This window comes from Danio rerio, chromosome 5, assembly GCF_049306965.1.
Source record: "Danio rerio strain Tuebingen ecotype United States chromosome 5, GRCz12tu, whole genome shotgun sequence".
In the NCBI taxonomy this organism is placed as follows: Eukaryota; Metazoa; Chordata; class Actinopteri; order Cypriniformes; family Danionidae; genus Danio; species Danio rerio.
In genome coordinates this window covers 16,502,169-16,528,996 of record NC_133180.1, presented here as the reverse complement: position 1 = coordinate 16,528,996, position 26,828 = coordinate 16,502,169, and the positions used below count along the sequence as shown (strand labels likewise).

The window sequence follows — 26,828 nt, the reverse complement described above, 5'->3', positions numbered from 1 at the left end:
TGCACCACGGACAACCCCCAACTTACGGCGCCGGTGTGTGATTTCTGATAGAAACCTGTTAAGAATTCTAAAATGCATGACGCTGCAAGGTGTTATGCTGTGCGGCACCGAGCGGCGCTTCTGGTGTGCGACCTGCTTAGGTCGACAAAGAAAATAAGTCAACGTCAATATTTTTAATTGACTAATCATTTATTCTTAAAATTTCATATATTACTTTAAGTTTACCTTTGAAATTTCATTTTCAACGTTTTACAAAAATAATCACCGTAATTACAAACCACTCATTTACAAACCGTTATTTAAAAAATAAACATTAGTTTAGTAACAAAATGTTTAGCATCTGCAAACAATTTGCATGTACACTGTACATTTGTGTTCATTAGTAAGCAATGTCATATAGTGCAGTTCACTGGTAACCTTAATTCATCCTTCAACTTAATCCCTGATTTATCTGAGGTCGCCATAGCGGAATGAACCGCCAATCATTCCATCATATGTTTTACCCAGACGATGCCCTTCAAGCCACAACCCAGTACTGGGAACCAACACCCATACACTCACATTCACACACATACACCACAGCCGATTTTGTTTACCTAATTCACTTTGGGGGAAACCAGAGCACCCGGAGGAAAACCACACAAATATGGGGAGAAAATGCAAACTCCACACAGAAATACCACTGAGCCACCTTGCCACCCCAATTCTCTGTCTTTTTAATTTCACAACCTCCAACCACAACAAATATCTGTGAACAAGAACAAAACCCACAATCTGGGAAGTGAATGTGACCGATGTAACTTGTTTCACAATGACTAAACTTCACACTTGATTTTACTAATATAACTTGTTTATCCCTCTAAAGCTCCTTTGACACAATCTGTATTGAATAAAGTGCTATAGAAATATAAGTAAATTGACTTAAAATACTCACAATTTCACACAATCAAGATATTTATGTCATTGGTACTTCCTATTGTGCTGGCTAAGACACTAAATTAATAAAACTAAATGAAATCCCTTAAAACAATTTCTTATTAATGCAAACACGCAAAAAGTGGGTAGTTCCATTAATAGTTCTAGGAACTATGAAAATGATGAAACTCTGGAACTATGAAAATCCAATAACAATCAGAGTCCAATAACAATCACGTTCACGTTCTTTTGCGGCTTTTTAACAGCAAATGAACACATGAAGAAATTTAATTAGGCGACAAAGTAGCTCAATGGTTAGCACTGTCACCTCACAGAAAGAAGTTCACTTGTTCGTGTCCCAGCTGGGCCAGTTGGCATTTATGTGTGGAGTTTGCATGCTCTCCTGGTGTGGGTTTCACATGCTCCAGTTTCCCTTACAGTATTAAGACATGCACCATAAGTACATTTTCTAAACAAAAATTGGCCAGAATGTATGAGTGTGTGTGTGTGAATGTGAGAGTGTATGGGTGTTTCCCAGTAATGGGTTGCAGCTGGAGGGCATCCACTGTGTAAAACATATGCTGGAATTGTTGGCGGTTCATTCAACTGTGGCAACCCCTGATAAACAAGGGACTAAGCCGAAGGAAAATGAATGAAAGAATGAAGAAATTCAATTAAATGTTTAAAACTACCTCTTTGACTGACTGAAAATGTACAAAATCAAAACATTAGACTCCATTTGCACCTGTATCTAGCATTGCCCACTTGTTAATGTATTGACAAAAACACATCATAATACCAGGTGCAAACGGGGACATGGAGAAGGGTCAGTACAAGTTGAAATATGGCAGAAAAAAATATAAAATGGAAGCACTCTGTGAAAAGAATCCATTAAGCAAATACTTCTGAACGCACTGATATTATATTTCGGCTGAAATAGCAGTGAAAAAGAAATCCAGCTAATGTCCTTTTACTTAAACAATTGGCAATGTGCAGATTTTTTCCCGCCTATTGTCTTCCACGATCGCCTCGTTCCTCTGATCTGCACAGGCTTAAGGTGGAATAAAATGGTTTCCTATGAAAGGACATGCCAATTATACCAGCTCAGGACATAGATTATCTGTAATGGGTCTTCGCAAAGTGAATGGGGATTCACTGGAATGGGAACTGATGGCCATTGTTCCTGTTGTGTGGCGTGAGTGGGCTCTCTGCGCCTTTTCAACTCCCGAAACCGTGTAAAGCTTCACTGTGCTCGCTTTCTATAATGATCTGCTCCTTTGAATATCCCTAAGAAATTCCAAATAATGGAGAGATCAGTTAGGGATTTAAAAGCAATCATCTTCAGCTTAAGATTATTTCAATTTGAAACCTGAGCTCGCTCTTCTCCGCTCTCAAAAAAAGGCCGAAATTCTGCGATGAATGAATGAGAGCGGCGTTTTTGTATGAAGGGCTGATGAAGCAATCAGAGCGCTGACACCTGGGAGAGTGTTTGAGGCCAATTTAATGCATGAAAAACTCTGTGTCTATGATTACTCTGATGTGTTCATCTAATTCAGAATGTATTTTAACCCAGCACAAAATTGTCTTATTTTACATCTCATAAAACGCATTTATTTGCCTAATAGGGAAGCATGCACTTCAATGTCCTAAGCATTTGTCATAATAGTTGTACATGAATTGGTAGGACTGGCATTTATATGCTTCACATAAAATCTGTTCTGACACCTTCTATTAAAGAAAACAGATTTCAACCTAACACTTGATTTCATCAACGTTCCCCCTACAGTGCCCCATCTCTGCGCTTCCTCAACCCCATCACCCCGCAAACCACTCCAAAGAGACACAGCAGTCCATGGGGGAGAGATCTCAAATTTCATTCCCTTCCATTGATCTACACGCCAAATGCTGGACATCAGCTGTGAGAGGCAGATAAAAGAGTTTCCTCTGAGTCACCTCTACCTTTATCAGTCATCGCCACAGTGGCACCAGACGAGCGCTGATAAGATAAAAAACCCTGACTGGCCAGCATTAAGCCATGAACATTTTTGATCCCTGACAATCTCGTGAAAATTGCTAAACTTTCTCAGTATTTTTGTTGTGACCTTCATTAAAAACATACTGTAAAAAGTAGGGAACACTTGAGTCCATTTGAGTATTAGTAGACTGTCAGCTTAGTATCTGTTGATATTGCTAGTTCAACAGACATTTAACTGACTACAAGAAACTTGTCAAACTAACCCCAACCCCAACCCCAACCTAACGGTCTACTTATAATCTAATGAGAATTAGTTGACATGTAGATGCAATGTAACTTAAATTCAACTAATGGACTATCAAAATAAATTGTGACCAAAAAATAAAAAATAAAAAATACTCCAGCACCATGGGTAAATGTTATTCTGGTTTATTTTACTTCAATCTTTAAAAATGACCTGATATATAAGGATATATTTTTTGGATAGTTAGGGTAAGCCACCCTCGTCTTCTCTCCAACTCTCCCAACTACCTGTTTGTGTCCCGTTTGTCGTCTATGTTTACAATATATTCTTTTAAATATGTATTGTTTTTTATACTATATCCTCACTTGTTGATATTGTGTGTTTGTTTAAGTTTCATCCAAAATTAATGTTACTCTTTTCCCTTTGACTGATCTTTAAGATTGCAACACTAATAAATTACCCAGGGTTTGTGTGAATTACAGTGGGGTTTAGTGGACATTGATCTCCCTAATTAATTCTTGATCCCCTGAAGGATGTCAAAACAACATTAAACTAAACTGCACTATTTAATTGTTTTAAATCTAGACAGAGGTCATCGTGAATGAATACATGCATTCAAATAGACACTCGACTCAATAATATCAAATAGACTAAACAAAACTATTTAATTGTTTTTGATATGGACAGAGGTTTGTTATATGCAAAGTACCGTCCCATGTCTAAATGAATTGCCACAAGAGGATTAATAAAGCTTTAAACAAAACAAAACTAAACTGAACAGAACTGAAACAACTAAACTAAACTAAACTTAACTAATCTAAACTGTTTTTGATATGAACAGAGGTTAGTTATAGGTGAAGCACCATCCCATGTCTGAATGAATTGCCCCATGAGGATTAATAAAGCTTTAAACCAAACGAAACAAAAACAAAACTAAACTGAATTAAACAGAACTGACCAGAACTGAACTGAACTAAACTATTTAACTGTTTTTGATATGGACAGAGGTTTGTTAAGCACCATCCGATGTCTAAATTAATTGCCCAATGAGGATTAAAAAAAGCTTTAAACAAAACGAAAACTAAACAGTGCATAAAATAAAGAGAGAATGTGGCCGACAGTTAAGAACTGGATTCAGTGACCTCTTCCTCTCTCTCTCTCTCTCTCTCAGTTTTCAGTTTTTTCAGTTTAAGTTGCTTTATTGGCATGACATTAAATACAGTATTGCCAAAGCATTTCAAATATGAAACATATTAAAACCATTGAAAATAATAATTAATAGTAATACAGATAAGATATAATGACACACAAAAAAGAAAAGAAAAAATACATTTGATAAATAAAATAATAATAATAGTAAAAAGTTTAAATTATTTAAATAAGACACAAATTTACATTAACCATTTCTTATGGTGTGTAGGGTGTATACATATTTTGCAGCCAGTTCAAATGTCAATTCGTCCTCTCCGAGTATATGGTAAAGTTTTTCTGAGTCATTTAAATTAAAAAATGAACTGATCAATGTTTCAAATTGGGGGAAAAATATTTCTCTAGTCGTGCTGTATTTGGGGCAGAACAGAAGGAAGTGTGTCTCATCCTCTATTTGGTTTGTGTCACACTGTTGACATATTCTCTTTTCCTTAGGAGTCCAGGATTTTTTATGTCTGCCTTTTTCTATTTCTAGGTCATGATCACAGAGGCGATATTTGGAAAGAATGTGCTTTTCTTTTAATTGTTTTAATGATAAATAATTTGCCAACTGTGTGGTTCTATTTAGGGCCGAATAACATTTAAGTTATTTAAATTAAATTAAGTTATTTAAGTTAAGTCTCTCTCTCTCTCTCTCTCTCTCTCTCTCTCTCTCTCTATATATATATATATATATATATATATATATATATATATATATATACACACACGTAAACAAAACAGTGAGTCAAAATTGGGGCTAAAATCCTGCAGTCTGAACTCGGCATTACTATTTAGGGGGTTCGAATCCATAATATCAGGTAGTCTCTCCTCACTACCACTCTAACAAGAGCCAAAGTTTCTTTTTTACCCAAGTTGAAAGCACAATTTCACGCTGCTTTCATTTTTGGATTTCATCAGGCAGTTACACTGAACTTTACATTGGCCCTCACCCAATTATTCAGTTGTAAGGTCAAAGCTGTACCTGTTTTCCATGCAGGAGGAGCTCCTAATTTCTGCTTTCCGGTGCCGGTGTCTGCGATGAGAGTGACTCCTTGACCTGAATGGTAACCAATGGAGACATACATGGAAGTAATTAATTATCTCAGTCGATTTATTTATTTATTTTTGCTATTTAGGGATGGGACGGCAACATCAAGATTTGATTTGACATTACATTGCTATTATACATCTCATCTTAAATTATGTTATCATACCAGTGTTGGGGAAAGAGAGAGAGAGTGACAGAGAGAGAGCAATGACCGAAGGAGTAATTACGATGCCACGAGACAATAAAAAAAGATGGCATAACACCCCAGCTAGAGTCGAGGCTTTTTGTGTGAATGTCTCTGAAGTGTTATAATTTGAGACGGCACATGCAAAACAGTGTTAATTGAGTCTGAAATGGAGACAGTGTTAGTTGCATCCTGAGGAGCTGAGAGCAGATCCACATGCGATTGCTGAGAGATTTCAATTAAAGACCAAAATCGAATCCAGCTGTTTAACGAAGTATACCATGCAGACATTATTTAATTGATTTAGATGAATAAATACACTTTAGATAGGTTGTGAAGCTAGCACATTGCAGTAAGTAATAACAAGGTTTTCAGGATTCTGCCACTTCGGTCTTGTTAATTCTTGTTTTAGTGGCCGAGTCTGACACTAGTCCTGTCTTGTCTAGTATGTTGTGCTCGGTTCGAGTTTTCTCAGGTTGAGCACTCATATTTGTTTTCATTGTCTGTCTTTGTCATTGTATAAATGCCGTCCTGGATTGTGCGAGGTCCAGGCATGGTCGGGATGCACACTTTTGTCCTGATGTGTTTGTTGTTTTGTCCACAGCATGGTGTTTTCGTTCTCAGCACTTCTTATTAGTCTCCTCATGTCTGCTGTCTCATGCTAGTTCGTCGTCATTCTTCCTGAGATTCATGTCCTGCTCCTTTTCAGTCTTCCCTCCTTGGCTTGTCTTTTTAGTTATGTTTTTCCCCTAGGAGTGGTTTTTGTTGGCTCTTTGTTTTATTTAAGTGTCAATAAAACCAATTAGTTACTGCAATTGAGTCCTCATTCCTTTCCATAACCTGCAACCCTGACAATAGTATTGTATACAGACCTGCAGACTGTGTGATACTGTTATGAAAATGTTAGTTTTAAACCTCAAAGTCAACTTGAATCAATCACAACTGAATGTACTGTGACACATTCCTAATGTAAAAAGTCATTTCAGGGGTAGAGGTATTGATGATAAAATGAATCTTTTTTTGAATAATGTAATGTTTAAAAGGCAATCAGAATTTTTAATTCAGTTAGTTTTAAAGATTTTTTTTTTTCAGCATTACTTTTTATGCATTAAATTGATCAAAACTGACATCATTTTACAACATATTTCTCTGCATTCATTTTAGTTAGGTATGAGTATGAATTAGTGTGTATGGATGTTTCCCAGTACTGTGTTGCAGCAGGAAGGGCATCTGCTGTGTAAAACATAAGCTGGATAAGTTGGCGGTTCATTCCGCTGTGGCGACCCCTGATAGACAAGTGAAGTTTTACAAACTAATTTCGAGAGGAGCATGTGATAGGATTCACTGCAGCTGATCCCTATCACTAATCATGAATTAGCCAATCGGATCATTCTAAATTTAACATAAATATCCAGCCTAAACTTCATTCCTCATCTTAGTTTTGGAAGACCTCCCCCCCCCGCCATTCATCGCTTCTACCTCCTCCTCAATTCTAAGTTTGTGCGACACGGTGGCTCAGTGGCTAGCACTGTTGCCCCAAAGCAAGAAGGTCGTTGGTTCAAACACTAGCTGGGACGGTCAACACTCTCTGTGCGGAGTTTGCATGTTCTCCCCATGTTTGCGTGGGTTTTCCCTGGGTACTCCGGTTTCTTCCCAAAGTCTATAGACAAATAACACATATAGTCACAAGCACTGTTACGGACACACTGGCACAGTTGGCGGTCTATTCTTGGGAAGTTATCGAGAACTACCTGATCTCGTATCCCTCCTAATGCTTATTGACCAGGCGGGAGCCTTGGGCTTATCTATCTCCGACAGCATGCCAAACCTGCTAAAATAGTCAAGTGTAAACGCTTAAAAAGGACCAAGTTGAAGGAAAATGAATACGAAATATTGAATAATGTACTGTTCAAAAGTCCGTTTTAATTTAGTTCGTTTTAAAGATAGTTGAAGTCAGAATTATTAGCCCACCTTTGAATATTTTTTCTTACTTGATTATTTTCCAAATGATGTTTAACAGAGCAAGAAAATTTTAAAAGTATGTCTGATAATATTTTTTCTTCTGGAGAAAGTCTTACTTGCTTTATTACGGCTAGAATAAAAGCAGTTTTTGATTTTTTAAACACCATTTTAAGGACAAAATTATTAGCCCCTTTAAGCTATATTTTATTTTCGATTGTCTACAGAACAAACCATTGGTATGCAATAGCTTGTCTAATAAGTGTCTTAAAAAATCTATAGTAAAATATTATTTGCTGTCATCATGGCAAAGATAAAATAAATCAGTTATTAGAAATGAGTTATTAACACTATTATGTATAGAAATTTGCTGAAAAATAGTCACTCTGTTAAACAGAAATTGGGGAAAAAACAGAGGGGCTAATAATTCTAACTTCAACTAAGTTTTCAGCATTACTTTTAATGCATTACATTGATCAAAACTGACATTAGTCTACAACATATTTCTCTGTATTAGAGTTCCACAAAATAATACATACTAAGGCATTTTAACAGCAATTTAGCATATAGTATAAAAGCATTTCTGAAGGATCATAAGAAACTGAAGACTGGAGTGCTGATACAGAAAATTCAGCTTTAAATCACAGGTTACAATCAGAATATATTAGAAAATAAAGCACTTTGATATGTAAAACTTCAATTAAAAAGTCTACAATATAAACTACAATATAAAAGTCTTTAGTGTATTTTTGATGATATGTAAATCATTTAAATACTGAAATGTAAAAAAGATAGGTTTTAATTAATTTTCACACAAAAATAATGAATCAAATGTATTAGTTTAATCTAATTAATGAATTCAATTGAGTTGATTTTCACTTAAACAACTCATCACAAACATAATTATCATATACTGTATAGTGAACCCACTTTTATTGTTCAAACTATTTATTAATTTTCCCTCAGCATAACATAAAGCATAAAAGCCCATGTAAGCACAGAGATGATTCAAAAATATTTTACACATTTATAGCTTTATAAACATTCATAGTCCTGAGTTGTGAAGCAACCACGTGAGAACTACACTAGATTTACCACGCTCACAAACCCAGAACGTTTTGAGGATCAGAAGCCCAGCGATGCACTTCTTCCCTGACTGTGTGTGTGTAGCAGACTAGCGGCGTGAAATTAGTTCATGTTTCTGTCTCTCTAGCTGCTTGCCTGCTTCAGCGAGGAGCTGCTCTCAGACTGAACCGGCCCTCCTTCAGTTTAAGAGACCACACGGAAAAAAAGCAGCCAATAACAGCTCTCTGAGAGGAGCTGAGGTGCACTACAGAGCACTGTCAATACATGTCAGCGCAGCAACAAAAAGTGACTTGTGTGTATGAGGAGGTCATGCAGGTGCTTTACAGCATAGAATGCTTTAAGCTTTTGACTCTAAATGATGAACCACGGAGGGACTTAAAAATAACTGTCAGTGCTTGAATACTTTTGACTGAAGTGTAAGCTAATGTGCATTAACCATCCTGATCTCATGAGGAAATGTAGCTATTTTACATGATGTCAGAAAAGTGGATAATTTGTGTATATTTATAAGACTTTATATTTACGAAAATGTACAATTTATAAAAAAAATGAGTGCCCCCAAACCCTATCCCTAAAGCTACCCCCTATTAGGGGATGAGCAAATCATACTAAAATAACTGAATGATCTCATACAAATTAAAAGGAATTTGGCACTAAATAAAAATGCCAGGAATTGCTGTGGGCGGGGTGAGGCAGTGGCGCAGTAGGTAGTGCTGTCGCCCCACAGCAAGAAGGTTGCTGGTTCGAACCTTGGCTCAGTTGGCGTTTCTGTGTGGAGTTTGCATGTTCTCCCTGCCTTTGCATGGGTTTCCTCCAGGTGCTCCGGTTTCCCCCACAGTCCAAAGACATGTGGTACAGGTGAATTGGGTAGTGAATTGTTTGTAGTGTATGAGTGTGTGTGTGTGTGTGAATGTGTATGTGGATGTTTCCCAGAGATGGGTTGCGGCTGGAAGGGCATCCACTGTGCAAAAACTTGCTGGATAAGTTGGCGGTTTACTCCACTGTGGCGACCCCAGATTAATAAAGGGACTAAGCCGACAAGAAAATGAATGAATGAAGGCTGTGGGTGATGCGGTGGTGCAGTCAGTAGTGTTGTCCCTTCACAGCGAGAAGGTCGCTGTTTCGAGCCTCAGCTAAGTCAGTTGGCATTTCTGTGTGGAGTTTGCATGTTCTCCTCGCGTTCGCATGGATTTACTGCAGGTGCTCCGATTTCCCCCAAAGGTTCAAAGACATGCGCTATAAGTAAATTGGGTAGGTTAAATTGTCCATGGTGTATGTGTGTGAATGAGAGTGTATGGGTGTTCCCCAGTGATGCGTTGCAGCTAGAAGGGCATCCGCTGCGTAAAACATATGCTGGATAAGCTGGCAGTTCATTCCGCTGTGGCGACCCCAGATTAAGGGATTAAGCCGAGAAGAAAATGAATGAATGAATGGCCGTGAGATTGCATTACTTTTAAAGGGAACCTATTATTTAAACACAGTTGTGTTTCAACAGTCTGTGGATATAACCAGCTTCTAATGATAAAAATGTTTTCATTTTATTTTTATAATCAGACTTTTTATAACTCGTCTTCAGAAACACTTATATTGACATTCCCCCTTTGTACATGTCATCAGAGAAGGAAACCCCCGCCCACTAGTGACAATCTCTCCCTTATTAGCATAGGACACTGGTTTTGTTATTGAATCTGCCACTATGCTGACACATTTGTAGCTCTGCCCCCTTTTTAAAAAGGGAGCTGGGAGAACAATCTCATTAGAATTTAAAGCGACAGTCACTAAAATGGCACAATTAGGAGCAAAGCTTAAAAGGGTCCATTTTAAAGAGTTCTAAAACTGTAGTAGTAGTTGTCGTTGGGGCTGTAGTAGCAGCAGTAGTAGTTGTAACATCAGTAATTTTCTGTAGAAGGAGTAGTTGGTGTAGTACTTGTAATTATTATTATTGTTGTTGTCAGTTATTATTACTGTTATCCTTTCTTTCTTTTTACTGTCATTATTACTACTATCATTACATTACTACGATTGTTGTCACTGGTTACCACAGATTTTTTTCTATCAGTTTTATTTATATCAATGTTATTTGCTTCATTTATTGTTGTTTATGTATATACAGTTGAAGTCAGAATTATTAGAATTATTAATAGAATTATTATTATTATTGTTTTTTTCCCCCTAATTTCTTTTTAATGGAGAGCAGATTTTTTTCCACACATTTTTAAAAATAATAGTTCTAGCAATACATTTCTTATTACTGATTTATTTTATCTTTGCCATGATGACAGTAAATAATATTTGACTAGATATTTTTCAAGACACTTCTTTACAGCTTAAAGTGACATTTAAAGGCTTAACTAGGTTAATTAGGTTAACTAGGCAGGTTAGGGTAATTGGGCAAGTTATTGTATAATGATCGTTTGTTCTGTAGACTCTCAGAAAAAAATATAGCTTTAAAGGGCTAATAATTTAGTCCTTAAATCTGTGTTTAAAAAATTAAAAACTGCTTTTATTCTAGCCGAAATAAAACAAATAAGACTTTATATTAAACAAATAAGACTTTAATATTATCAGACATAATGTAAAAATGTGATCCAATTTTGTGTACTTCTTCCATATTCTAATTTTTTTTAAAAAAGGTCCAAAACATTATGTGTGGGGTATTTTGAGCTGAAACCTCACATACACACTCATCAGACACTTATTTTTGCCTCTCATCTCATAAAAAGGGGCATAATAGGTCAATAAACTAATTTATTCCCATCAGATAAAAATGAGAGCATGTATTTATTTCTAAATTCTGGAAGATTGAAAATTGTTAATGATGGTTTTGGACATTTAAATTGAAAATTAAATTGATCAACTCATTTAAAATGCTTCAATACAGAAGTAAATACAGTATGAACATTGTGTCACTAGCTTTAGATTACCAGCAGGATGCTTTTTGAGCCATGTTTTTCAGTTCAAATTTTTTTAAGTTGTGTGAAAGATGCTATTAAGGTGAATATTTCGCTTTCAAGAAAAACATGGCATGCATTTTATCACTCACAACATCCTTCTGTCTCTATTTGAGTGTTTGCACATAATCTTATTGCTCAGCATGACGAGTAAAATGCATGTACTCAAACTGTGAGAAAGACAAATGGAGATTTAATGGGTTAACCTACCTCTTTTTATGTTTTGTTTTCCATAGTTCATACAGAAAAGAAATGCATTGATTGACATTCCCCCCGTGCATGTGTCATCAGAGAGTGAAAGCCCCACCCATTAGTGACATCCCACCCTCATTAGCATAGGACAGGGCTATTCAATTGGCGGGCCGCGGGCCGAACCCGTCCCCCGAGGCAATTTGTTCTGGCCCTCCAAATAGTGTGAACAAGACATCAAAAATAAATTTAGTTCAGTCGAAAAACGGCCACTATAGCTATGAAGTGACGTGTGCAGTTCAATTCAGTATGAGCTGCAGAGGCTGCGCAGAGCGTGAGTCACCATAAGCGAATTGTGCGGACAGCCGAAAACATTTGAATATGTTTTGTAGAAAATGCCTTTTGTACAATGCACTGTAATCATTAATAGGGATGCGACGATTAGCTGATATCACCATTACCTGCGCTTTAATTCAGCACAGTTAGTTAATCGTGAAGGCTTCTCTAAGCCCCATTTCTGTTGCACAGAAAAGTTATGACAAGTTGCCAACTATGCACTAGTTTAAAGTTCCAAGTATGTACACCGAGGCTAATACACACGGTCACCGGATTAACTGTAGCAGCGGCCTAACCCATATCATGTCTTTTCCGCTCGCAAGTTTGTTATTTCTAATGTAAGAATGCCAATATGGCCGCACAAGCGGAGCAACGCACTTGCCTCTGTCCGGGCGCACGCAGTAAAAAAAATCTCACAGTGAGAGTTGTGCGTGCCTTTTAGTGCAATGTAAACAAAAGATATGTTAGACCAATTATTATTAAAATGATTATATACGCATGAACCCAGATGATGACAACAGTTAATCTAAATAGCTACTTCCCTTATATAAAGCTTGTTGTTCTAAATTACATTAGACTTGATAACCATGAAACCATGATTATTCTTCAGACTATATCGTACAACCAAAATCTATAATGTTGCATCACTAATTGCTGTTTAAAACATAACATATGAATGTGTCTGAATGTAGAAGAAGCCTACTTCAGCAATGCACTGTTTTTGTTGTGCGAAATACAACATTTTGAATGCTTGTAAACAAAAAAAGTGAATTGGACAATGCAGTTGTTTAAAATACAATATGTTAACATTTTAATGTTGAAAATGCCAACGTGGGTGTCTTTATGAGCACAAATACAGCATACAGGCTCTTATATGTAGTAGTGTCACCACTCATTTAGCAAGTCATATCTCTCCGGCCCTTCGTTTGGGATGCTTTTCATGAACCAGCCCCCATGCCAAACTAATTGAATATCCCTGGCATAGGACGTTAGTCTTGTTTTTGAATCTGCTACTATACTGACACAAATGCATTTGTAGCTCCGCACCTTTTAAAAAAGAGGGCACAATTAGGATCAAAGCCTAAAAGGGGCAGTTTCAAGGAATTCTAAAACATTATGTATGGGGTATTTTGAGCTGAAACCTCACATACTGTCAGGGTTCTGCCACTCTGGTCTTGTAAATTCTTGTTTTGGTGGCAGAGCTCGGACACTACCCATGTCTGGTCCTGTTTCTGTCTCTGTGTGTGCGCGCGCCGTCGTGGGTGTACGCAGAGTGAGCGCTCCTGCTTGATGCGGCCGCGCGTGCGCTCTGCGTCACTCAGACGCGTGCGCTCTTGTACTCGTGTTTGTGTTTTCGTCTGTCAGCAGCGTGGTGTTTCATTCCCAGTGTCTCAGTCTTGTTGGTTTCGGTTTTGGTCGGCGCTGGGATGAAGCATGCACGCTGCGTGTGTGAGCGCACGGTGAGTGTTTTCATTCATCGTGTGCTCGTGTCTTGCGTCTTTTGTCAAAGCACGTGGCTCGGTGTTTACATTGTTGTCACGTGCTTTTGTCGTGTGCTTCAGTGTTGTGTTATGTGAGCGCATGGCTTGTATTGTCTCTCTGTGTCATGCGCTCTCCCGTCTATTGTCTAGTCCCACCCTCCTTGTTTACTCATTATTAGTTTGTCATGTTCACCTGTGTGTCAATTTACTTTTTGCTTTATAATCCCCCTCATGTTTTCAGTCCTTTGCCAGTTCATCGTCGTTATTTCCATGTCGTGTGCTATCTAGTCCTGTTTGTCCTGCCAGCCCATCCAAGTTTGTTTGAGTGTTTGTTTTATAGTTATGTTTTTCCCCCTCGGGGTGGTTTTTGTTGTCCTTTTTGTTTTATTTTTATTAATAAATACCATCTTATGTTGCAATTGAGTCCTCGCTCCCTCATCCTTCCTGAAACCCTGACACATACACAGTCATTAGACACTTATTTTGCATCTCATAAAAAATGCACCCTTTATTTCTTTATTCCCATCGGATGAAAATGTGAGCATGTATTTTTTTCTTAATTCTGGAAGCTTGAAAATTGTTATTAATAATTTTGGACTTTGAAATAAAAATTAAATTGATTAACTTAAGTGAATACTGTATGAACATTGGGTCACTAGCTCTAGATTACAAGCAGGATGTTTCTGAGCCATGCTGTGTGAATATTGTGCTTTCGCAACAAACATACCATGCATTTTTATCGCACTCGCCATCATTCTGTTTCTATTTGAGTGTTGCACGTAATCCTATCACTCAGCATGATGAGTGAAATGCATGTACTTAAACTGTGAGAAAGACAAATGGAGATTTGATGGGTTAAATAATTAAATTCCCATTTTTAAATCACCAACCTCTTTTTGTGTTTTTTGTCCTCCTTCCTTTTACGTCTGGAGCTCGAGCCACTGTAAAAACAGCACGACAATTATTGATTGGGTTTAAATGGAAAGGTCCCACAGGATGGTTTATGGATAGAGCCGCAAACAACACAAAAGCACTTCACAATAACGGTCAGGTATCATTTGTGCAAAAGCACTGGGCCATTTATTCTGAAGCAAGACACTGAATGTAAAATTTACCTGTGTCTTCCCTTCCTTGAGGCAGACCTGGAGGCAGAGAGGAGCTGACTTTAAAGACAGTCGTGACCAAACAAACACACCGCATCTAGCAAAGCGTACTCAAAGCAAAGCTCTGAACATGACCTGATGTGAAAATCAATCACTACCTATGTCGCTTCCTCTTCTTTGAGCTCTTCTTTTTCTTCTTCTTCCTCACGGGTGACGGGCTGCAGGAGGGAGATCTGGAAGAACAAACAGGGCCACATGTTGGTAAAAAAAACAAATGTTTCGCTTTTGAAATAACACTGAATGAAAGGGTTATTTTAAGCCAAGAAAATCTTGTAATGTGCTCCCAGTGCTTTCATATAATGTACATACACTTTCAAATCATTGCAAATATTCTGCACAAAGTGAATTAATCTCTGTGCTCTATGGAAATAAAATATTTAAATATACATACAGTTGAAGTCAGAATTATTAGCCCCCATTGTGTTTTTCCCCAATTTATGTTTAATGGAAATATATATTTGATATAATAGTTCCAATAACTAATTTCTGAAAACTGATTTCTTTGCCATGATGACCATACACAATATTTTATTAGATATTTTTCAAGATACTAGTATTCAGCTTAAGTGCAAATTTAAAGGCTTAATTATTTTAATAAGGCAAGTTAGGGTAACTAGGCAAGTCATTGTATAACAGTGGCTTGTTTTGTAGACCAGGGGTTCTCAACTGGTTTGGCCACATTTTGGCCACATTTTTACATGGTCATCAAGCCGCGACTCAAATTTTTAGGAACTATAATATAATTTTAGCAATTATAATTAATTTGTATTTATTTGTTACCACACACAAGTAGTGACAGATAAATCATTAGAACATCACCAAGACTTACAAATAAACAATATTTTATTGCTGTCATTTAACAAAATGTATCAAATTATAGAAATATTACAAAGTAAAAACGACAAATCCTGTTAACAGTGGTTAGGGTAAGGAAAGGTTCAGTTACCATGAACTAAACAGTTAATAAAACATGCTGTCAGGTTTCCGAATGTCGTTTTAATTTGGAAGGTTTCGTGCTCTCTTGTGAGAGCACCTCACTACTTATGTCACACTGAGTCTTTTTTGCTGTCAATATATGTAAATCCATACTTTATATATTTGGAGTAGGACTTGGCTTTAACATTTTTGTTGCTATAATTAGATGAAATTTCACATGTCAAACGTTAGGGTTGTTATGCACGCATTTCAAAATAAAAGTCAAAATTAAACTTTTTTTTTTTTTGACCACATACTCCGCGACCCACTGAAAATGTTCCCACGACACCCACCAGTTGAGAAACACTGCTGTAGATGATACAAAAAAATAGCTTGAGGTGCCTAACAATATTGACCTTAAAACGGTTTTGATACCAGCAGAAATAAAACAAAGAACAAAAAAAAAACTAAAAATTCTAGGCAATACTATGAAATATCTTTTGCTCTGTTAAACATAATTTGGGAAATATTTGAACAAAAAATTCACAGGAGGGCGGATAATTTTGACTTCAACTGTATATCTAAAATGTAGCAATAAAATGTATTAAAAGTTATTGTTTGCTCAATTATTCAATATTTTACAGTTTACAGAAATAAAGTATGATGCCATTAAAAAGTTTGATTTTCATTTTTAATATTACTCTTCATGTTGATGCATGATATTGATCACAAGCGAAAGTAACAATGTTTATAATGTTGACCAAAAAATGTACAAATTCTTTCTCTTTTTAACATTTGATTTATCAAAGTTTTCTGAAAAAAAAAAAGTGAAACTGTCCTATTAAAAATATTAGGCAGATCAATTGTTTTCAACTTAAAACCATAAAATAACCATAAAAATGGCTACTGAGCACCAAATCAGAATATTAAAATGATTTCTGAAGGATCTTTTGGCATTGAAGATTAATAAGATTGATATTTTTTGTTGTATCCAGGAGCAAACTGGCTATCTAGCAGACTGGGTAGTTTCCCACTGGACCGACATACTTTTTGGGCCGGGCTGATCCTTTTCTTATGATCTGATCGGCCCATAAAACCAACAGTATCTGGATGCAGTCTTTATGATGCAAGCTGAGACTGCATCACTCAGCGATGCAATGTCAGACACAATGCACTCGAATGGAGCTAGTGACGTCACGGTGACGGGTAGTGTTAGGGGTGGGGTTAGGTGAGCCCATTAAAAAGCATTGGATGCAGCCCAGATTGCACTGCACCAGGTCTGAAGCCAGATCCCTCTCCATAAAACACTAAGCAGCCTGTCATTTTTTCTGCCTAATCAATTGACAAGGCTGTGATCTGTGAAGTTCTGAAAGGAAGACATTTTTTGTTTAGGACAGACCTGCCCATGTGACATAATCTACAGCCCAAAGGACCCAATCACAAACTCCCATTTTGGCATCTGCGTGCAACATCAGTATGTATTTGTCAAAATAGAGTCACACCTGTTTCAGACTGTTTTTAAGGTGCACTCGGTTAGAAGTCAATCACCTCTGATATCATGACATTTTGTTTATGCGTGATGCAGGCTTAAGCCTGATTTATACTTCTGCGTCAAGTGACCGGCGTAACACACGGGCCAAGGCAACACGCGTAGCTGTGCATTTATACTTCTGTGCGCTGTCTCTGTCGGTCTGCATTAACACTTCCGAAACGCTAGTGGGCAGTGAGGTGCTAATGTTCCTCTGTGTTGAGTTTCTTCTCTGCTTTTTTTGCTTTTCCTGAACACTTCCGGGATGTATAAGTGGCTCAAACTCGCTCATTTTGAGGCAGGAACCGGCGGACGTGCAACAACTTTAACTATGAGGTAAACACAAAACAAAACTTTCCATCTGGAGCTCCTTCACGGGACTCCACACTTGTAAACAATCGCTCGCGCCATTCGTGCGGCTCTCGGTCCCGCCCAGACTCGTCAGCGGTACCAAGCCGACCAATCACAGAGTTTACGCTACGCGTCGTTGCGACGTGTAGGTACATTTTTTGAGAGGTGCACGTCAGTGACGGCGATGGCCAAGGCGAAGGGCTATGCGCCAGCGCCGTAGCATACGCCGACGTTTGACGCAGAAGTATAAATCAGCCTTTATAGTTACAATAATATTTATGCAATATGGTTTTAATGACATTTATACATGATAAAACTAGTGTGCAACTTAAGCAAAACTAATACTATTTTTTTTTTTACATTTGGTTTTCAAGGTCAGGCCCAAACAAATATTTGTTGCATTTTTTAAATTGTTTAAGTTCATTTGATTGACCATGTACGATCTTTAATCTATGTTTGATATTTTACTGTTTAGTTAAACATTTTTTAAGGGTCTTTGGCACTTCTGATTTTATTATTTACCTTTATTTTGTTAATCAACATTAACTGTGCGCGTCAGCAGGCAGCTTTTGTTATGTTCATTATTTAATATAGGCTCCCTCAAAACATACAGGCACACACAAGATGGGTAGCATTTAGATTGTATGTAGTAGGCCGCTCTGGCCAAAAAGCCAGGGCCGATTTTTGTCCCAGTCCAGCACTGGTTGTATCACATGAGAAAGTCATATTTTAAAACAAAATAGTGAAATAGTGAAAATTAGACAATGCCAAGTATATAATGCAGAGAAAATAGGTATTGCTTTTATCCTGGGAATAATATTTCTAAAGGAGCTGTTGACATGGAATTGAACCAGATTTTGGTAAAAACCCAAACATAAAACAAAACACTAAAATCTGAAAAATTAGTTATGTGTAATAACAATGAAATGATACAAGAAGAAAGTAATATTTCTTTAATATATTATGTTTATATACAAGGCTTTATATACAAGGCATCTTAAAGACGCCTCTCATATGGAGAATGAAGTCACATGCATTGCTCAGGTGTGAATATTTTACAGACTTCAACAGTGTAGAAATGATGGTTCTGTGGGTCTCGTCTATTAAATTTAAGCTTTAATTAGTATTTTATAATGGATTCAAGTCAGGGGATTGGCTGAGCCATTCTACAGCTTGATTTTCTTTCTCTAAAAGCATTTGAGAGTTTCCTTGGCTGTGTTTTGGATCATTGTTTTGCTGAATTGTCCACCCTGGTTTCATCTTCATCATCCTAATGCAGATGTTGGACTGGAGCAGCTAATATAAATTTACACTGACAAAGGGTTGCTGAAAAACTACTTTTGCTGAAAAACTGCTGTCCGGGCTTTCACTGCCTTTCTACACCTCCCTTTCTTTATGCGTTCAGTTTTTTTCCCTGTGTCATTTTATTTTATCATACATACTTTCATCTGTATGTATTTTGTTAAATTAGTTTTGTTTTCTTCACATATATGGATTTTTTGGTCGTTACCAACATCTGCTGATAATTTTAAGTCAACAGCAGCTTTAAAAATATGTTTTCTGAAAAAAATAGATGATGTGTTCAATGCTTACTTTCCCCGCTGTATACAGCATCTTTAAAGGCATGTGGTTAGAGCAGGCTTTTAAATGCATTGAATTTATTAAATGTATTTCCTATAATCTACAAGCATAGAAAACCCAATATGACAGCAGGAAAATTGTAAAGTTAAAAGTGTAAACGTAATAAGCTGAGAACAGCTAGTCTGCTCAATGGCTCTTGTCATAATATTTGTCATGCACTTGGATTCTTTATGACAGTAACACAGTGTTTATTGCTCTTTAATACACTTGTGAAAATTAAAAGCCGAGGCTGAATATTGACTCCAGGCGCACCATTAAATTACCATTAAACCTTTCCGTATATCTAATCTGTGTTTCATTGCCATGTTTTTGTTGACTGTTCAGAGTGAAAAGATCAATGTGGGTATAAGTGGTCATTTGTTTGGTTGGCTGACCTGTGTCTCCTCCTCTTCCTCTGCGATTTCTTCTTCTTTTTCTTCGTTTTAGGCACTGGCCGAGGGGAAAGATCAGCATCAAAAGACACACTGGAAAAGAGAGCACACATTTGTTAAAACCTCTTACTATTGTTTTCATTTTATAGGTCATACAATGAGAATTAGTCAATATTAGATTGATCTGTCAATCAATGTAAGCAAAGGTCAAATTTGAGTTAAATACTGATTGAACTCTAACTTAAATGGCAGCTTTTCTGAGGTGATTGATACAGACAGATGTACATGAATTCATTTTTATCATCCTGGAATGGCTTGAAGTATGTTAACAAATCTGCAACCTACTGAGGGTTTATTGAATAAAATCCTCGGTTTCTGTACTTGGTTTATATACATTTGTTAAAACTGTTAAGTTAACTTAATCGAGTTGTGTTGAGACAACAAAAGAATTTTGTGGAATGCTACATTTTTTACTGTGTACAGTGCCTTAAGGATCAGTTTTAGACCCTTTGCTGTTTACAATATACATGCTACTCCTGAGACATTAATAGAAGATATGGAATCAGCTTTCACTGCTACAAAGTATGCTATCCATCTCAGATGCAAAAAAGCTAGTCCATGCTTTTATGACTTCTAGGCTGGATTACTGTAATGCTCTGTTTGCTGGCCGCCCAGCATCTTCTATTAACAAATTTCAGCTAGTACAAAATGCAGCTGCCAGAGTTCTTACCAGGACTAGAAAATATGAAAATATCATCCTCCATTTTATCCTCCTTGCCTTTTAAGTGTTGTATTGATTTTAAAATATTGCTTCTTACCTATAAAGCTTTAAATAATCTAGCTCAATTTTATCTAATCAACCTTCTGTTTCACTACAATCCAACTCGCTCTTTAAGATCTCTAAACTCAGGGCTCCAGGTAGTACCTAGAATAGCAAAGTCGAGTAAAGGAGGTCAAGCCTTCTTATTTATGGCTCCTAAACTCTGGAATTGCCTTCCTGACAATGTTCAAGGCTCAGACACACTCTCGCAGTTCAAAACTAGATTAATCTTTTTAGTTAAGCATACACTTCATGAATCACATAGCGGTATGATACATGAATGTGCTCTATGCAGGTTTTTGCATCTCGTTTATATACACTATGAACAGCAGCTACACTAATTATTCTCTTTATTTCATAGTGGAAGTGTGAAGATGTTTTTCAGACTGAAAGAGAAAGTTGTTCTGTTACAGAACCAGCCATCTCAGTCCCCAGTGAAAGAGTTTTCATCAGCAGGGGAAATTGTAAATGTGCAAAGACCTCAGATTACACCAGCAATCACAGATATGCTGATATTTCTTTTTCAAATTGTAAAATCCCAGCACAGTCACGATTTAAGTTTGTTATATTGTTATATTAATGAGTTTTAACTAGTTTGTATCTTCTTTTTTTATTTGCTTGTCTTTAAAATAGCAGTTTAATTAAGGAAGAAAATGTATTATTTTGCAAAAAATGTGCAGCATAAAAAAAATGAAATGGCTCTTGTTCACCTTAAATTTGTTTTTAAACAATTTTGTTAAAAAAAAATTGTGACTAAATCGAGAGATTGGTATTGTGAATCGTATCAAATCATGAGTTAAGTGAATCGTTACATCCCTATCAAACACAAATTGATTGTTTGTAACCAGGGCCAAAGCAAGCTGAACTGCCGCTCTAGGCAGAGGACGATCACGCTGCCCTCAACCCCAATGTGAAAACGAAAGTGACCGGTTATGAAAATGAAGTGAGGTGTGGCGGACCTCTTTTCTGCCGCCCTATGCGTGGATATAACTGAGGACGTGCGGGTGCTGAGGGAGGGAGGGAGGTGTTGCGGACACAGCGTTCTCTATTCTGCCGCCCTATGCGCGGATATAACTGAGGACGCATGGGTGTCGCGGGCCTCTATTCTGCCGCCTTATGCGCGGATATAACTAAGGACACGTGGGTGCTGATGGAGGTGTCGCTGACTCTGCCCTCTCTATTCTGTCGTCTATGCGCGAATATATCTGAGGACGCGGGTGGTGAGGGAGGTGTCGCGGACATAACATGCTTATCATGAAGCGCCTATTTTAGGTGATTGTTTGGAGTTTTACATGTCATATGCTTCAAAGCCGGAAAAAAAACAAGCAGCTTTATGAATTTCTTCAGTGAAAACCTCTATGTACAGATAAAAATAAACATCTATTCTTATTGTGCAAGGGCTTCATCTATGTCTGCATGTGTTGATTTAATCTTATGTAAGGATTATTTGGCTTTATTTGAAGAACAGTAACATGACGGATGAACTCCCATGCCAATCTTGGGTTTCAACAGTTCTGAAAATTAATAAACTGCATACACTCAAAAAAGTACTTTTGCAGCTTGTCCGAGCTACTTACATAAAAATAGTTGAAACAACACTATTCTCAAGTTTTTTGGGGGACAACTTAATTGTTTTATGTTCAATTAAATCTTTGATTAGCATTGGGACAACAAAGAAATTTTGGGGAACTCAGCATTTTTACAGTGTAAAAATGTGTCCTACCACAATAAATTCCATTTTTCATCATGATATTTGCTGCCAGTTTATCAGGAAGTGACAATTTTGCACACTTTTACTCACTAGATGGAAACAGCTTTATTTGCAAATGTTTTATGTGATTTAAAGTTTTGCAGATATGTTTAATTCACATATTTGGATGGAAATATAGATATTGACATCCACAGCAGAAACAACAACAATTAAAACTATAAAAGTCAATAGCTACTTTCTTTAAACAATTTTCAGTAAAACTCTCTTTGTTTTCAACAGAAGAAAGAAACTCAAACAGGTTTAGAACAAGTGAACTGTGCGTAAATGAGGGTAGAAATAAATTTTTTTAATCAACTATTTTTTTAATTCTCAAAATGCCTCTTGGAAAAATAAAAGAGTTTAAATGGAGGTATAGAGACACCAATGAAGAGAGAGGAAGCCAGATGGTTGGAGAGGTAGATGACAGTCAGCTTTTAAAATCAATTTACCTCAAGTAGCAACGCTTCTGCAACAACAAAGCAGAAGATCAGAGAGAATGGATGGCGTGTCCAGAGTGAGCGCGACACGTGTGCCGTTTCAAAAGCATCTTTTAAAGGCAGGAGTGCAAACACGAGTTTGAAGCTTAACAGAGAGCCACCCAACTGCATCTAATACTGAGTCTCTTGAAATTCCTCAGGCCGCCAATTCAAGAGTAATCATCAACTGGAGTTGACACGCAGACAATAGACATTTCTATCACGCATTTTCAATGTTTACTAAAGCACAAGGCACGACTGTTATTATTCTGACACACCACTCTCATTCCATCAGCAAGACAGAGAAGATTCAATCAAACAGTGGGCGTGAAACCGCCAATATTCTTGATTCAAACTGAAAGCAAGAGGCGAGCCGAATGAGTTAAAGACATTTTCCGAGCTAATTGCAAAGGTTACATTTCCGACCCCCTGAACGAAGAGGATCTATCGAATATGAAGGAACGAGCAAACACCATTCTTGCTGCCACATCAAGTAGTGTCCTTCCATCACTTTTAATCCTTTGAACTCTTCAAAAAATCCATTAGAAGCTTCAAAATCCCCAATCCGTACCATTCAAACACAGATAAAGATCATGGAAAGGAACGGCTGACCTCTATAATATTTTCAAAGGCAGATTTCCTGATCCTCACCCTATTTATATCAAAGACACTCATTTTAGCTTGCTATATTACACTTAAAGTGGCCGAATCATAAGAATTATTGCAATGTAAAAGGGATAAACACTGAATATTTAGGGATATGTGTACATGTGTACCATGCGCATACACAACAAAACATCACAGGCTGTCAAAATGACACGCATCTGACAGGCAGCAATGAAAATATACCGCGTGGGAGAAGATATACGGAATATCCATGACAAATACACATGACTGGTATAGGTTAAAGGCATGGTGGCAGCGGCAATGAGATTTCCTTCTTGCTACAGCAGGATAATAATATTTCATAGACACAGGGGAGTGCTGTCCGTGACAGTCGATGAATTACAGACTGTTGTAGCTTTGGCTTTGCCCAGCCAGTCGGTGATTCAATATGAGCGCTGAGAGGAAACCGTTTAGATGGATCAAAATCCAGACGGTGAGCCAGGCGGGTTGTGTGGATGTTTTTTGTGGGCCGTTTACTCGCTCTTGGAGGGTGGAAAAGGCTGTTTGGTCTGATATAGGAAGGCAGTTCATCCAGCCATTGCTGCATTAGCAAGTCTGAAACGCATTAGAAGCTGATTAGCAGCTAAGCAAGTGCCATTTCTGCTCAATTAGGAACCTTTGTCTCAGATTACACCCTCGACACAAAGGCACACGCACACACATAAACAGCGCAATAGACGTTTACAGTTAATTTTAGTCCTGCTGCCTCTTTTTTAGGGGGGTTGAGTACATGAGATGTGCTTGGTACACTTTTTAAAAAGATACAGAGTAATGTCTAATTATGTCAAGCATTGCTCAATCACAATTAGAGATGTTAAACTATTCATACACATTTATTTTTGTTTACAGTTGAAGGCCAAATTATTAGCCCTACTGTTCTTTTAAATCATTTAAAATTTTGCACATAGGCAAGGTAGGTTTATTTATATAGCCCATTCATACACAGAGCCAATTCAAAGTGCTTTACATAAACAGGAATAAAAGAGACAAGTATAAGAACATAAAAACAAACAATAACAGTGATTAAAAACATAAAAAAATGTGTTAAAACAGGTTTTAAAGAATGAAAAAAAGAAAGACACAATAGTGTGATCTGTCGGACGTAGCAGCTAAACAGATGTGTTTTCAGTCTTGAGGTGAATGTTCCTAATGTTGGAGCACATCTGATCATTTCTGGAAGCTGATTCCAGCAGCGAGGGGCGTAGTAGCTGAAGGCTGATTCACCCTGCTTTAACGGAACTCTTGGAATTTATAGTTTATATGATCGTAATGATCTGAGTGATTTGAGTGAACATACCGTATCTGTAATGTATAGAGGTCCTAGGCACCTTAGAGATTTATAGACAAGTAGTAATACTATAAATTCTATTCTGAATATAACTGGGAGCCAGTGTAAAGACCTGAGGACAGATTTGATAAGCTGTGATGGTTAATGTTCACTGTATTTCCTATCATATTTCTTATTATTCTTTAGGAGATACACTATAATACTGTATATCTCCTGGAGAAAGTCTTATTTCTCTTAGTTTTGCTGGAATGAAAGCAGCTTTTATTTATTAATGTTTCTAAATAATTAAAGATCAATACTAATAGCCCCTTTAATAGATATCTTTTATCGATTGACTATAGAATAACCCACTATTTGTCAGGATTGTCAGTCTGCATTATTTAGGGCAACAGGAGTAGGCACGCTTCCCAAAAGACATTATAATTTGAAAGGTATGTGCGCTTAGGTTAGTCTTGTTTTTATTATTCCTGAGGTTTCCATAAATGTGGACCAGGCCGTATCCTGAGCAGCTGCTGTGGTGGTCATGGAGGAGTTGGAGAGCACGAGACTGATTGCTGAAAGACGCCAGTGACAGACATGTCATCACATTGATCCTGAAGGGCCGTTCTGTACACCAGACGGTGACCTCTGTTCCTGTAGCTTCTTCACGATGGACGTCTAGCATTCTCCAGCCTCCAGCGCCTAGACTGCAACTCTGCACAAGACGTTTGGCCAGAGGAGAAATGATCATGCCCAACTGAGCCTAGTTTCTCATGTTTTTTCCCTTCATTTTCGTCAATGTGTGAAGTTTTTTCCACCTGTGGCTTGCTTGGTTTTGGGACTTGTGGAGCTGCGCATCGATGGATTTGCTCTTCAATGATTGGACTTTCAGCAGTGAAAATTAAACCACATTGAACTTAACTAAACTGAACTTCAACTCTGAAAACTGAACTGACACAGATTCAATCTACTAGAATCTTCTATGTTAAGCTGACACAATCAACAATGTAAAAGCGCTATAGAAATAAAGATGAACTGAATTGAATTGATCTATTATCCAATGACTTGCCATTACCCAGTGACTACTATTCAATTAACTGAAGTTAAACTTAAGTTGAATACTCATATCCTGCAAAATATCTAGTAAAATATTATGTTATGCCATCATGGCAAAGACAAAATAAATTAGGTAATAAGTCAAAAGCACAGTGGTTAAGTGCGCCAACATATAGCACCATGGTGTTCATGGCGACCTGAGTTCGATTCCTGGCTAGAGGTCCTATGTTAACCCTTCTCCTCTCTCTGATCCCTATGCTTTACTGTCTGTTCTTCACTACCCTAGCCCAATAAAATGTGAAAAAACCCTAAATAATATTTAAAAAAAATATATAAATTAGTTAATAAAAATATTGTGTTTAAAAAAATCCAAGATATTCTTATGTGAAAAAAATAGTAGTAACAACATAGTAGGAACAACAACAACAACAATTTATGGCTATAAATGGCTGATGTTGTTTTTTATTATTATTATTTATAATATCTTCCTTTGTGTTTAAAAGATTAAAGAAAGTCAAAACTGTTTGGATGAAGTGCACTCAAAAAATGAATTGTTGTTGTTCGTTTAAACTGTTTATTTAAAATTAGTTGAAACAACACAATGCTTAAGTTGTTTTGGGGACAGCCTAATTGTTTTATGTTGAATCCCCTTAAATTTGTAAAAACAATTAACTTAATCCATTTGTGTTGGGACAACATGAAGGAATAGTGAGGAACCCAGCATTTTTTACAGTGTGGAGGATGGCCTAATTATAACAGATTTTTAACTTAATAGATTCTGGAAATCTCTGTACTTTTTTAAATGCATCAAAAGAACAGGAGTTGCAAATCTACCATAATTTAAGACCAAAAATAAAACAGAAACTTACTTAATGAGCAATCAGATTGACTGAAATGACAGATAAAACAAAACTATATATATAACTATATATATAAAAAGATTCCCAGTGTGAATGTGACATACTGACTAAAAAAAAAAAACACAAAATACAGGTGAAGATGAACTTAACTGATGTAGCATTAGCATACAATTCTATATATAAGGTGCTAATATTTTTCATTATTTTGCCACTGAGAGAATATGTTATTGTGACAACTCTACACTCCCAAAACTGACGTGTTAATTAACAACACATTTTATGTTATGGCCATCTTAACACATCTAGTGTATTTTTTTAATTGATTGTGTAAACAAAGGAAGAGAGAAACATTGGGAAAAAAACAACAGCAAAAGGTGCTTCTCAAATCGCATACTAGAGCACTAT

The 26,828-nt window shown here is 37.0% G+C and overlaps 1 protein-coding gene across 15 annotated transcripts in view; it reads right to left on the bottom strand.

Moving 5' to 3' along the window:
- Positions 1 to 26,828, bottom strand: part of srrm4 (serine/arginine repetitive matrix 4) — a 763,243-nt gene that overhangs the window by 17,971 nt on the left and 718,444 nt on the right. For 14 of the 15 annotated variants that reach the window (XR_012406132.1, XR_012406131.1, XR_012406136.1 and 11 more), the window contains 5 exons: positions 19,532 to 19,621; positions 14,821 to 14,895; positions 14,675 to 14,701; positions 14,450 to 14,500; positions 5,308 to 5,382 (listed from right to left, as the gene is read on the bottom strand). Coding sequence is in view for 8 of the 15 variants with exons in the window: in NM_001423807.1 (NP_001410736.1) it covers positions 5,308 to 5,382; positions 14,450 to 14,500; positions 14,675 to 14,701; positions 14,821 to 14,895; positions 19,532 to 19,621 (318 nt within the window). In the remaining 7 variants the exon portion in view is untranslated. Of the gene's footprint in view, positions 1 to 5,307; positions 7,218 to 7,308; positions 7,384 to 14,449; positions 14,501 to 14,674; positions 14,702 to 14,820; positions 14,896 to 19,531; positions 19,622 to 26,828 lie in introns of those variants that run through there. The other variant, XR_012406135.1, reaches the window with a different exon arrangement.